At 42.3% G+C, this 13,453-nt stretch overlaps 1 protein-coding gene across 3 annotated transcripts in view; it reads left to right on the top strand.

Annotated features, from left to right (window-relative positions):
- Positions 1-12,933, top strand: part of cdh4 (cadherin 4, type 1, R-cadherin (retinal)) — a 212,901-nt gene extending 199,968 nt beyond the window's left edge. For 2 of the 3 annotated variants that reach the window (XM_063474658.1, XM_063474656.1), the window contains 6 exons: positions 2,519-2,670; positions 6,320-6,556; positions 7,590-7,823; positions 7,941-8,080; positions 10,979-11,143; positions 11,631-12,933. In XM_063474658.1, the coding sequence (XP_063330728.1) occupies positions 2,519-2,670; positions 6,320-6,556; positions 7,590-7,823; positions 7,941-8,080; positions 10,979-11,143; positions 11,631-11,837 (1,135 nt within the window). In that variant the 3' untranslated portion in view covers positions 11,838-12,933. The remainder of the gene's footprint in view (positions 1-2,518; positions 2,671-6,319; positions 6,557-7,589; positions 7,824-7,940; positions 8,081-10,978; positions 11,144-11,630) is intronic. The other variant, XM_063474657.1, reaches the window with a different exon arrangement.
- Positions 12,934-13,453: the final 520 nt, after the last annotated feature.

Here is a 13,453-nt window from a genome sequence, read left to right as displayed (position 1 = left end):
CCCTCCCTCCATCCTTCCTAACTGGGATGACACACTGCGGGCATCATGCCATCCAGGCATTGACCCTATGTGACAGAAACTCCCACATGCTCACTAAGGTCCGGCAGCACTGTTCCACTCCATCGCCAGCTCCAACGAGAGAGATTGATTTTTCTTAATGTCAGTAAGACGGCCACTTCCACTGAGAAACCCAGTGGAAATGTTACTGAATTGATAGCGAGGGAGGTTGTGGGAGATGTACACACACACACATATATATATATATTTATATATACTGCACAGAAGAGTGAGCAATAGCCACATCTCAGGTTTCCTCTCCTAAAAAGACATGTCATGCAAACCAAGTGGGCTGAGCTGTTCTGCCCTTTGAGAGAAGTAACTCCTCTTTTGCTCCTTTTTTTCTCTCATCCATCCCTCCTTCCCGCTCCGACCGACCCTGTCGCTTTCTTCCCCGTCAGTCTGCGTGTCTGTTATTGATGGGAGCTCAGAGCTGCTGTCTTCTCCAAAGCCGCGTGCCAGCAGACACTCAGCTCACGACAGCCCCGTCTGCACTGCTGATGCTGCTGCTGCCGCCGCTGCCGCTGTTTTATTCCTTTTGGGTGACCTCACTTGAACCCCCTGCACAATATGCACAAAAAAGAAAGAGAAATGCACAAGAGCAGACACACAGCCACACGCAAAAGCGCACAGGAGGAACCGCCAAGTATGACTGAAAGGCCTCTGTGTGAGCAGTGCTTGGGAGAGGAGCCAGATGTGTGTGGTTTTTTTTTAAATGTTTCTGAATGTTATGCCTTTTTTTCTCCTCACGGGAGGAAAGAAAAATGAAGTAGATGTGAGGCCATGTCTGCTTGCCAGATGATGTTGTTTGATGTGCTTCAACTGGTAGCTAAACGCTAAATTAATGGGAGTGTGTTCTGGTATTTATTTTATAATTTTTAGATATTACCTGAGAATATGTCCTTAAATCTTCACTTATAAATGTCTTAGTTTAAAGCTTGGTTCCAGGTTTAAAGGTGTATTTCATCAATTCATCTTATGCTGTCTAGAAAGTTAGGATCCTAACATTTTCATTCTGCAACAACGTGTATGACGTCTTAGACTAGATCCTCCATGCCTCTTAAATGCAAGCGCCATGTGAGAGATTTTCTGAGCAAGCTGTTCCATGACAGCAATCCTGATAGCCATGTTTGGGATTTGGAAGATGTAGAGCTGCAAAAAGACTACTGTCAATGCCAGTCACAGATATGGAGGGTATAAAAATCAGTTGTCATCTGCAGATGTCTTTCACATAACAAACAGAGGTAATATGACTCTTTCTGCTGCAGCAGCAGTGTGATGTGATCCTTATAAAATTGGGAAAAAGAAACAATCTTAACCGCCTTTTTTGTTTAATTGGTATTAAGTAAAGCTATGTTAATACATTAGGGTTAAAGCTTAAGGCGTGATTCTTGTCAGAAGAAAAAAATCCAATGAAGTATAGTAAGATATTTCGCTCTGCCAGCTGGAGGTGACATCTTGTTGGCACAGGAAGGAGATGAGAGTGCCAGGCATCCTGCGCAAATACCATAGTGTAACCTACGGGGCAACATCACACCTTGGCTAACACAGCATGACAATTTCTTTGACTAGAAATTATGTTTATTTTCATTTGCTTGTTTGCTTTTCTCAAGGAAAAAATAAAAAAGCTGTTAAAAAGCATAATGATAATGAGTGCACCTGCCTGTCCTCCTGCTTATCTAATTTATTTGTTTCATATGTGTGCCAGCCCAGAACTGTGTGCATCTTTAGCTGTAGGTGGAGTTGGTTTTGTGGATGCCTGTGAGCCTCTAGCTAACTAGTGTCAGCTTTCAACAGACTTCTTTTAATTAAGCCCCCTTTCACCAACTAAGCTTATACTGAAAAAAAAAAAGCCTCTGATCTCTCTCACCGCCTCTTTTTTTCTTCCTGTGTCTCTCACACCAAATTCCTGTCATTATGCTGACGCGCAAACACACACATGCGCGCGCACACACACATATTCACAGTACCAACTAGCGAGAGTTCTTCTTGTCCGGAGTTAACCATTTCTCATTAGACCTGAGGCACTTCCTGCGCTGTGCAGCTGTCACTTTCAGTTTTGTGGACGCTTCAACCCGTGACTCCGATGAGAGCTGCCGTGGCGTTTGTGTGGGTACTAAGAGCTGTGAAGTTGTTAAGAGTGCTGCTTGGCTGTTCCGCATATGGGTTTGGGTTTTCATCGGTCTTCATGCTAATGAGCTGCAGCTATGATTAGCTCGGTGAACATATGTTCCACTCTCCATGTCACTGTAATATTTTAAAGGTCCTTGGCTGGTTTTGCTTATTCGGGTAATGAACATTCAACCTGATAATGGGTACTTTGGATCAACAAAATAAAAGATTCAGAGCCTCTGGCATTCAAGTAACAGTTGGTATAAAAGTCATTATGTGGCTCTTGTATGTGCGTATTTATCTTTGGATTTAATGACCTGTCCTTATTTTTCCGTCTCTGTGCGTGCAGGTACTCTAAGTTATCAGATCCAGCGAACTGGCTGAAGATTAACAGGACCAATGGTCAGATCACCACCATGGCCCTGCTCGACCGGGAGTCCATATATGTCAAGAACAATGTGTACGAGGCAACATTCCTGGCATTCGACAATGGTAAGTCTGGTAAGTCAGGCTGACTGTATGAGTTGTGATGATTTGCTAAACAGTAGCATGTATGTAACAGTAGGTTGCAGTAGCATGTTTTAACCATCTTTTGCTATCTTATCTGCCTCTTTGGTTCACATTCACATATTTCAGTAGCTGTTGGATGAATTCCCATGAAATTTAGCCAAAGAGTTCCTGAATTATAGGCTTATATTTGGGGTTTTAACTGGAAAATTTCAAAGAATTTTAAAAGGACTGGAATGAAATGTCAACATTATCAGGATGAACTGTTAGAGCTTTGGCCATTTCATAGTGTGATTTTTAGTCTTGCTTGTTTCCAGTGATCACAATATCAAAAAGGTTTTATTATCATGCATCATCAACCCGAACAGGTCACAGCATAATCAAGTAATGTTTTCTCACACAGAGTTCTTCCTTCTTTGGCAGGGATCAGATATTATGACTGGGATTATTAGGATTAGACTTTAAGGTGCATCTGTATTATATTATACTGTGGCTTCCGGGAAGGTGTTTCTATTGACAAAACAGTTTAGGGTGATTGCAGAGTCTTAGCAGTGGCTTGCATAAAGCAGCTCTCAAATCAAGTCAAGTCGATTTTATTTGCATAGCCCAATATCACAGATTTGCCTCAGGACGCCCTCTGCTATTACACCGTGGATATGGTTAAGAAAAAGCAATCTAAATTAAACTTTGATAGGGAAAAAATAAACAAATGGTGAGTACAGAATAGTGCACGGTACACAGTGAATTCTAAACATGTTGGGATGCTCTGTAAAATTGAAATAAAATCAGAATGCAGGGATTTGCAAATCTTATAAACCCATATTTTTTCATTGTAGCGCATAAAAAAGATATTAGATTACTGCTGCATTAAAAATATTAACTCACCTTGAATTCAAAAACTTGCGACAGAGGATTAAAAGGCTGAATAAGTAGACAGTAGTAAGAGAAACAGGTGGAGTAATGTTCTTCCGCTAATCAGGTTAACTGGCAACAGGTCAGTAACATGACTGTATGAAACAACCATCTCAGAGACGCAGTTTCTCTGAAGTAAAGGTGAGCAGAGGTTCACCAATCTGCAAATTGTGGAACAGTTTCACAATAATGTTTCACAGTGTAAAATCCAAGACTTTGAATATCTCATCATTCACAATACATGCATGTAATATCATCAAGAGTCTGAGAATTTAGAGAAATCTCTGTGTGCAAATATCTGTATTGGATGTCAGTAATCTTCAGGCTGAATTTGAGATTTGTTACAACTGTGCAATTTTCCTAGCAAAATATGAAGAAATGAGGTTTGGCTCAAGATCTTTGCACCGTCATGTAGATGTACATAGGGGATGGGGCGACGGGTGATTAAAAATGAGCACACATCAGATGAAAGCTTCATGTAAACAAGCAAACTGTTGTGAATTTGCAGCACGGAAAATCAGTAAAAGGAAGCTGTAAGGGTTAAATATGCCATATACGTGATACTTTCCTACCAGATGCTGTATGTAGTGCAGATAAATTGTGAATGATTCATACACTGCACTGTATAAAGTATCTAAAGCCGCAGTGACCTTCATGCTCATGTCTCTTATAGAAAAAAGGATCTGTCAGGGAAGGTTCTGTGTATCTGTTTCTGCTGCTGCAACAATGTATGAAGACAAAGAACTGAACCACTACAAATAGAGATGCTTGCCCTGGGTGTAAGTAGGAGGGACCCAGGTGTTTTTACTCTAGTGAGAAATGAGGGATTGGTTGCCCTGAAGCACACCAGCTTAAGCTCAAAGTGTTGACTGCCTACCGATTCTAGAGTCCAGTGTCAACAAGGGGATATATTCCACTTTGATTGAAATTCTCTTTACTTATTCTCCTCAAGCGAAGCGTAAGAAGCAACAAAGCACCCAGCCAATCATAACAGACAAGACGGTCGATAAGCCTTGGGGCCCGGGGCAACAGACCTTTACATAGTTGATGCACCAAGTTACTGTCTGACAGTGGAAAAAAAGTTAAAATACAGCACTGATGAACTGCTGGGGTAAACTCTTTCTATGCAGCACTGCTTTAGTCATTTAGTTCAGTTCGCTGAAAGTCTGTGCAGGAAGCTGTCGATTGAATACCAAGGCCACGAGATATCACTGTTTGTTTAACAGAGCGTCGCATGTGGTTTCTTCATCTGTAGTTTGGGGGTTGCACTGCTATTGAGAATTGCATTACTAAATTACATTCACTGGCCTCTTCATTAGGTACACCATGCTAGTAGCCAGTTGGAACCTCTTTTGCCGGCACAACTGTTTTAATTTATTGAGCCATAGGTTCTCAAGGTGCTGGAAACAGAGGTTTTGGTCCACTTTGACATGATAGCATCACACATTTGTAGATTTGGTGGCTGAACATTCATGATGTAAAGTCCCCGTTCCATCAGATTCCATGGGGGATCTGTTGGACTGAGGTCTGGTGACTGTGGAGGCCATTTGAGTACAATGACCTTCTGCTGCTGTAGCCCATCTGCTTCCAGGTTCAACGTGGTGTTCTGCATGCCTTGGTTGTGATTAGGTTTTTTCAGCCCATTCTCTGTAAACCCTAGAAATGGTTGTGCAGTACAATCCCAGGAGATCAGCACTTTCTGAAATACTCAGACCAGCCTGCTTAAATTACCTTTCATCCTCATTCTGATGCTTCAGCAGGCCGTCTTGACCATGTCCACATGTCCAAATGCAATGCTGCCCTGTGTAAGCATCGTTTTTAATCTGTTACCACAGTTGCCGTACATACAGTCCGAGAGTTAACACCCGTGCACATTAGAGTTCAACCTCATTACACACATTTTCACTCTTTTGAAGTTGCTCCAACTTGAGACGGACCACAGCATAACTTCAAAATCAATCTGACTTTTTGACAGCAAGCAGTACACTTGGAAAAACAACGAGGTGCTCGTTCCCAGCACCATGTTGTACAAAATCAAGTGAAACGGTGGCAAAAAAAAAGGTATATTTCTAAGTCAGGAAGACAGCAGTACTGTAATCAAACCACACTGAAGGGGTTTTTTTTGCTGTTAACAATGCAATAAACATCAAAAACATTTCTTCGAACCTTATTCCGTTCTGTTCTGGTCTGGCAAGCAGAAGAAGTTATTATGAGCTTGTGCTTCTGGATGCAGTGAAGGGGTTAGCATTTGAGTTGTTTCCCAGTAGGCTTTCCAGAGTGCAGATAACAGCAATCTTTATGTGAGCGCTTTCCCCACCAATATGAGTCTCGCCTCGGCTTTTCTCTGAAATACAAGGACTAAAACATTTATATGTCCTTTCATATGCTGTTTGGTGTTCGGTGCTCCACTACAGATGTATACAGCATTGTCCCTCCACGTTCACCCACTCTGTAAACAAAACGTCTTATTTTTTTTCCTTTTGTTGATTCTTTGGTGCCCATCTCATTTTCTCAGTTTCACACCTGAATCAGCTCGAAAAATGAGGCAAAAATGGAACGAATGTTTTACTGTCTTCTGTAGCGTTCTCGTCAAACTGCCTTTTTTTGGGGGGCTTTGTTCTCTTTCTCCAATCATTTTATCTTCACCGCTCTGCCTCACTACTATGTTGTTATCTCACCATCTCCTCCTTTGATCTCTCTGTCTTCTCTCTTTCTTCTTGCCTCCCCTCAGGTTCGCCTCAAGCCAGCGGGACAGGAACCCTCCAGATCTACTTGATCGACGTAAACGACAACGCGCCCGTGCTGATACCCCGGGAGGCGCAAGTGTGCGAACGAGCACGCCCCAACTCTAGGATCAACATCACAGCTTCTGATGCTGATGCCGACCCCAACATAGGGCCGTTTGTCTTCGAGCTGCCTTCTTTTCCTGCAAGCGTTCGACGAAACTGGACTATTTCCAGACTGAGCGGTATTAGTCATTATACACTGTGTTTAATAAAGTTCGGTCCCGCGAACTGGACCCTTGTGAGGTTCATTTTTAAGTGCTGTGGGGAAATGACACATCATCATTCTGAATGAAACCATAAACCTCTCAGCAGAATAACTGGCAGCATTAATCGGGGGGATCGCTATCAGCTATGAGAGAAGTCCAAGTTTAACAAAATGTCTCACGAAGCTCACAGTGAGAGATGCGGGTGCCATCCGCTGTTGACGTACGATCTATTGTTTGTGACAAATGAGATCCATTCATCTCTCTGTCCCCCGAGCATCCAATCTGTCACCTAATCCACCCAGATGGATGTATCACAGCAGTTGTCTTGAGGACAAATCTGATCACATACCTGGATTCTTTCCCCGCTGAGGCTCTCGTCTTAGCTTGACTGAGTGATAAATGCTGTAGGTTATACAGCTGTACATTTCAGTTTTATGTACAGTCATGTGAAAAAGAAAGCTTTCACAGGATTTGTTGCACTCCTGTGAAAAAACATAGATGTTTCAGTATTTTGTAGCATCGCCTTTAGCAAAAATACCTTAAAGTAATCGTTTTCTGTATGACTTTATTAGTCTCAATCACCAAGGAGGAACTGTGGCCCAGTCTACTTTACATCGTTGGTTCAGTTCATTGAGGTGTGGGGGAATTTATTTAGCTCTCCTAAGATTCCATATTCAGGTTGAAGGTTGGACTTTGGCCCATTGCAGCAGCCTAAAATACTTTGGTATACAGAGGCATTCATGGTTGATTCAGTGGCTTCAAGGTGCCCAGGCTGCAGAACAAGCACAAATCATCACCACACCACCACCGTGCTTGAGAGTACGACAGCATTAGGTGTTTGTGCTGCACTGTGCATTATGGTCAAATATCTCCAGTCTTGTAGTTTATTCAGTTTATTAAACCTAAGTTGTGCTGCCATGTTCTCCTAAGAACCCTTCCAAACAATCCATACTTGTTTATTTTTAATTATACTGTTATGACATTTGACATGCTAACTCTTGCTCTGCAGGTGACTATGCTCAGCTGCGGCTTAGGATTCCCTACCTGGAAGCAAGTGTGTACGAGATTCCCATAATTGTGTCAGACTCGGGAAACCCTCCACTGTCCAACCGCTCTGTAATCAGGGTCAAAGTGTGTCCGTGTGATGATAATGGGGACTGTAGTGCCACGGGAGCCGTGGCAGCTGCTGGCCTTGGCACTGGGGCCATCATTGCCATACTCATCTGCATCATCATACTACTCAGTGAGTACAACAAATACTGTCTGATCTTTGAGAGCTGCATGGTTTTAACAAAAATCAACATTAATTCTTGGCAAACAGTTGCTGTTCTTCGTTTTAAAATAATCTTTTTTATTGTAGGTATGGTTCTGCTGTTTGTGGTGTGGATGAAGCGCAGGGAAAAGGAGCGGCAAGCGAAGCCCCTGCTGATTGACCCTGAGGATGACGTCAGGGACAACATCCTCAAGTATGATGAAGAGGGAGGAGGAGAGGAGGACCAGGTACTGTGAAACATGAATTTTCAGCTTTTTGTTTAGTGATGGTGTTTACTGACTTAAAATCCTCTGAAATGTATTGTTATATTATCTGACTTTATTACTCCCCACATGTGAAATTTCTTTGGTCTCTACAGTGCATTGACAAGTAACAAGTGAAACAAGCTATAGACCTGTTCATGCATGTGCAGAAGCCCTTAGACATTACACTAAGGAGGTGCAGATGTCCACTGCAGTCAGATCAGACATTAAACAGTCTTTAACCTGCCAGCTCCACAGTACAAAGACTGTGTGATGTCCAGTTGCATCTGTTTGAGAACAGCGTAGATAATTGCCCAGTGGATTCACAGCAACTGAGTGTACATCCTGTGTCCTGCCTTATTGATTAAATCATTAATAGCGTTGTCTAGCAAATGTCAGAAAACAGGGAAAGGCAGTCACAATTACAACACACAGCAGAATATTTACCACAGATTCAGAATATTCATGTTATTTCAACATGACTGGGCGATAAAATATTCTGTGAAATCATGCATTCATGCATAAGAAAGATAAGCATTCATATTTGAGGTTAAACCCTGCAAACATTTGGCATTTTTTCCAGTAAAACATTTGCAAGAATAATTAAGTTGTGGTTTTCATGTAAATATAAGTAATAATATTTACAGTCAGAAGTTTAGGGTCTCTATGTTGCTGTTCTATTTCACCACCCAACATTCACCTCTCTTCAAAGAGAGCAAAATGAAACCTAGAAACCAAATACTTCAGCAGGGTTAGACAAATAAACGGACACAGCAACAGGCTGCGTAGTGATCCAAAAAAACCAAAAAGTCAAAATTAAATAGAAATAAAAACTCATCAGAAAATACAAAACTATACTAACTCTGCACTAAGCTGTGGCGGACACCAGTGTGCCGAGCCAGAAACATGCAGGAAGAAGGAACATGCCTCCACCAGTGCCCGAGGCCCCACTGAGACCCAGCAGATGCCAGATAGCCCATCCCAGTCCCACTCAGGCAGCACGGACAGCCAGGAGGAGGAGTCCACAGCTCTTCAGGAGCTGGGAGACAGCAAATAGACCAAAAGCCCAGGAATGACACCAGCCGGCACAGTGAGGGTGCCAGGGCACACACAGGAAAGCCTAACCACACATTTTTTAAGTACTATGCACCTCTGCATTCGATGACATTGCCCTGTAACTCACATGGTCGCTGTCACTTTGCTGTGGTTCCTAAACACTTCCACTTTGCAATAACACTATTTACAGTTAATGATGAAATATCTGAGAGGGAAGAAGTTTTACAAATCGACTTGTTGTACCGTGCTTGAGTTCATTGAGATCTTTAGCACATGATGTAACCTTATTAGTAATTCAGCCTCTGACAGCATCAAGTAGATTGTAACATGCAAAAGCCACTGACTAATATGTCCTGAGGAAAAATAAAAATATTGTTGATGGGCTTTTTTTTAGCACAACTTTAGCATTTCCTGACAAAAACTGAAAGCAAGACTTCTTTGCTTTTTTTAAGGTCTTCAAGTGGGCCATTGTTTGATCTAAAAGAAAAATCAATAAAGTCAGAGGCCGCAGAAGATTAGCTAGCACAACTGTAAAATTAGTCATGAATTAGACAAGAGGATAAACTTTATGGAGAATAAATACACTTTTCCAAATGTGAGTCACGCTTTCAGTCTGTCCTTCAAGCCAAATGGCATCATTTGGCTTGAATTCCACTCTTGACACTCTTTTTTTTGCCCATAAACACCTACTCCATTATCTCAGATCAGATTTTCATTTTTTAATTAAAAAAATCTTTTGACAATGAAGCCTTTGATTAATTCATAAGTACATTATGAAGTATGCCTTTTTTAACATGCTTTTTTACTAAGCTCAGCTATCTTGTCCCACACCTGTGTGAGACTTCTGAAGGCAACACAGGGAGCTTATCAGCTGGTCATATTCATATTTATAGCTCTGAATTATTTATTTCTTCACAAAAGACTTGAAAATGTCAGAGCTGTAAACGTATTTGTAATAATCACAGGCCATTCATTGGCTGTGCGTCATTTAGTTTTCCAGTTCATCATCAATGAAATGAGTAATAAGTATAAACTGAAACTACAAGTTTACAGTGTGCTCAGATTACTAAGCACATGAATTCAGCAAAGGGAGTTATTGTGTTTCTCATGAAGCCAAAGGAACAGATATTACCTACATTATTACCTACATGATGAGGGAGCGCACGACACACTGGGGAACACGCTTTAACAGTGAAATGTGATAGTAGCACATAAAGCAGTATACAGTATATCGTCATGAATAGCTCTAGGGGGCTACGTCTATGAATAGTTTCTAGCGTTAATGCTACTTGTTCCATTTAAGCAGATTTTGGACAGAATCTGTGTGTGCTGTTCTGCTGTTCTCGTTGACAATGGAAGTTCACAGCTGGATCCAAAAAAGCTTCGGGAAAAAACGCTCACATTCAAAAGTCACTCTTTGATGGGCGTCTGATGCCATAATGCATCATTTCTGATCAGTGTGAAGCATATACTGGCTCCTAAAACAGTACAGTATGACATTCAATATGCAGTAAAAGTACAGAATTACTTTGGAGTCTGGATTTGCACAGCTTGAGTCTGCCGAGCTGCAGGTTTAGAAAAGAGCTTAAACATTAGAAAGCCCAGTAGCACAGTTTCACAGCGGATCAGCTCTCACTGATGTAAAATGAGTGTACATCAAAGTCTTGGCAAAGAGACCTGCCCAACAACTACATTCCAAGTTGTACAATGAGCCTGTTCCCAATAAAAAATGTACAGTATTACATGAGCTTGCAGTTAGAAAGCAGGTTATTATGATGATTATTCTAATCCTCACCAAAAAAGTTTTCCCCCGTGGATTTTATGCAGGACTACGACTTGAGCCAGCTGCAGCAGCCGGAGTCTCTGGACCACATCATCAACAAGCCGACAGGGGTGCGCAGGGTGGATGAGAGGCCTGTGATTGCTGAGTCGCAGTACCCTGTCAGACCCAGTTTGCCCCACCCTGGAGACATAGGCGACTTCATAAATGATGTATGTCCAAGTTTAAAAACCTTTTTTCTGAAGCTCTGGTGTCGCGTTCTCATAGCCGCCTGTGTTTATTTTGAAGTTAACGATGCCTCATTGATGTGTTATAAAAGGGTTTACACATCAGTGGTTTTGAAGTTTGAAACATAATCTTTTTAATGGCCAACAATAGTTCATTACATATTATTGGTTTACATGTGTACTTGATTGTACTGGCATTGTCAGGGGCACCGCTAAACGTGCTTGCTCTCTCAGGCTGTGATGCAACATTAAAGTGTTCATGGGCGAATGAGCCAGATGAGATTTTATTTTTCATTTTATTGCACCTTTTATAGTCTAGCACACTTAACCTGTTGCTATGTGAAAAACGAGCTCCTCCATTATATTTCTGATGAGCAGCAGTTATTGGCCTAAGCCCAGTTTTACTAATTGAGCAGATAAAGAGGAGGTGCTCAGAGTGGGAGTTCAGCCTTTCTTGTCTTTGTGCCTCCAGGGTCTGAGGGCAGCAGACAACGACCCCACCGCTCCTCCCTACGACTCCCTGCTGGTGTTTGACTACGAGGGCAGTGGTTCCACCGCTGGTTCTGTCAGCTCGCTCAACTCCACCAGCTCAGGGGACCAGGACTACGACTACCTCAACGACTGGGGCCCCCGCTTTAAGAAGCTAGCTGACCTCTACGGAGGAGGGGACGATGACTGAGAGCGGCGCCGCGGGGCTGGGTGGGGTTGCAGATGGGAGAGGCGGGACCAGCTGGATGGACGTTGCTGTAAACAGCAAGGAGTGGCCAACCACACGACACAGGCTCCGTGTGAGGAATGGACCCATACATGGGCTGCATCCGTTTGCTCACAGCAACCAGGCCCGCAAACATGAATTCCGCTGCAACGCAACTGTATTCTGGCTTTATATATTAAATTTTTTTTTTTTTGTTGTGGCAAATTTGTAGTGTGATGTTTCGTTTTTCATTTTAATTTTCTTTTGTTTATCTCTCACTGCGCTGGATCCGGATGTCCCAAGGCGGTCATGAGAGACAGGAGCAGTGAATTTGTGCTTGGATTCATTGTTAAAAAGAAACAATGTCTCTCGCTTTAGTTTCACACTGAAGAGTATGTTTTTGGGGAAGACGCTCTCTGACTCTCTCTTTAACTCTGTCAACTTGAATTTCCTTAGAACAGAAGCACTGTCATTTTATAAAGTGCCTTTTGTGGTGTGTTTTTTGTATCAGACTCCTGCTATCTCAGGATCGGTTGCCGTTCGTGCAGTACAGTGGAGACACTTCCCCCATTTCCCGTCGACCACCCCCCAACCCCACCCCAAACCTGCGCTCCTCAAACCGGCCCTGCCTGTCAAGCTCCTCTCCTTTTTCACAGTGGTGCACATGAAACAACCCCAGCCGCCAGTCCCAGGAGGGAAGGACACAGCCAGGGCATACCATCGGATATCGTAACCCAACAAATTATGGCCTGAAGGAACCCACTAAGAGTCGCTAGAGGGAATAGCACCCTCTCCTCCAGAGGTCTCCGCTGAAGTCCAACTTTCACAAGTTGTCAACACAACTGCAGCGCCTGACGAGACCATTTTTATACATGTGGGGGGGTTTCTAATTTAGTGGAGAATGCCTGCCTTTCCTCTGTGGACACACAAGTTTCAGAGCCTATATGTTGAGACACTTGCCTGCCCTGTATGGTTTTGTGTTGCTTTCTCCACAGTGTAAAGCTTACGTAGGCATGATCTGATTAATCAGTGTAAGAACAAGAAACTTGAAATGACTTGGAACAAAGGTGTCTGAGGAAGATTGTTGGTTTGTTTTGGGGGGGGGGGCGGTTGTTTGTTTGTTTGTTTTTTGGGGGGGTGGGGGGGTCGCCTTGAACATTCCCGTTTTTTATAGCCCAACAAATGTATTAAAAGGTGCATGATTTTTTTTCTCCAAATGTTTTACTCCAAGCACTTGTTACTCTGTGGTGAGAATGTGAAAATAGTCTGCAGAAGCTATATGAATATACTCTGTAAAAAGACACTGAGAAAATAAAAATACTGTAAGATACATATTTTTGAAGTATTGACATAAAAGTTGCTGCTCTCTCTCTCTCTGTGGCTCTACAGTGAGCTTAAGGGATTTTTTGGCCCATTCGTTTTTAATATGTGGGTATTTATGTTTTCTGGTTTTTTGTCTTCTGTTGAAGCATATAATTGTTTTTTTTAAGATGCCTGCTTATACTTTTTTTTTTTTTTTGGTGTTCTTTTTTTATTCCATAAAATACTTTGATCTTTACTTTTTTCTTTTTCTTTCTAGTGTATGAAGACATGCTCTTTCC

Source organism: Pelmatolapia mariae, linkage group LG5 (genome assembly GCF_036321145.2).
Source record: "Pelmatolapia mariae isolate MD_Pm_ZW linkage group LG5, Pm_UMD_F_2, whole genome shotgun sequence".
Classification (NCBI taxonomy): domain Eukaryota; kingdom Metazoa; phylum Chordata; class Actinopteri; order Cichliformes; family Cichlidae; genus Pelmatolapia; species Pelmatolapia mariae.
Note: the sequence above shows the minus strand (reverse complement) of the source record. Positions and strands in the feature narration are given on the sequence as shown.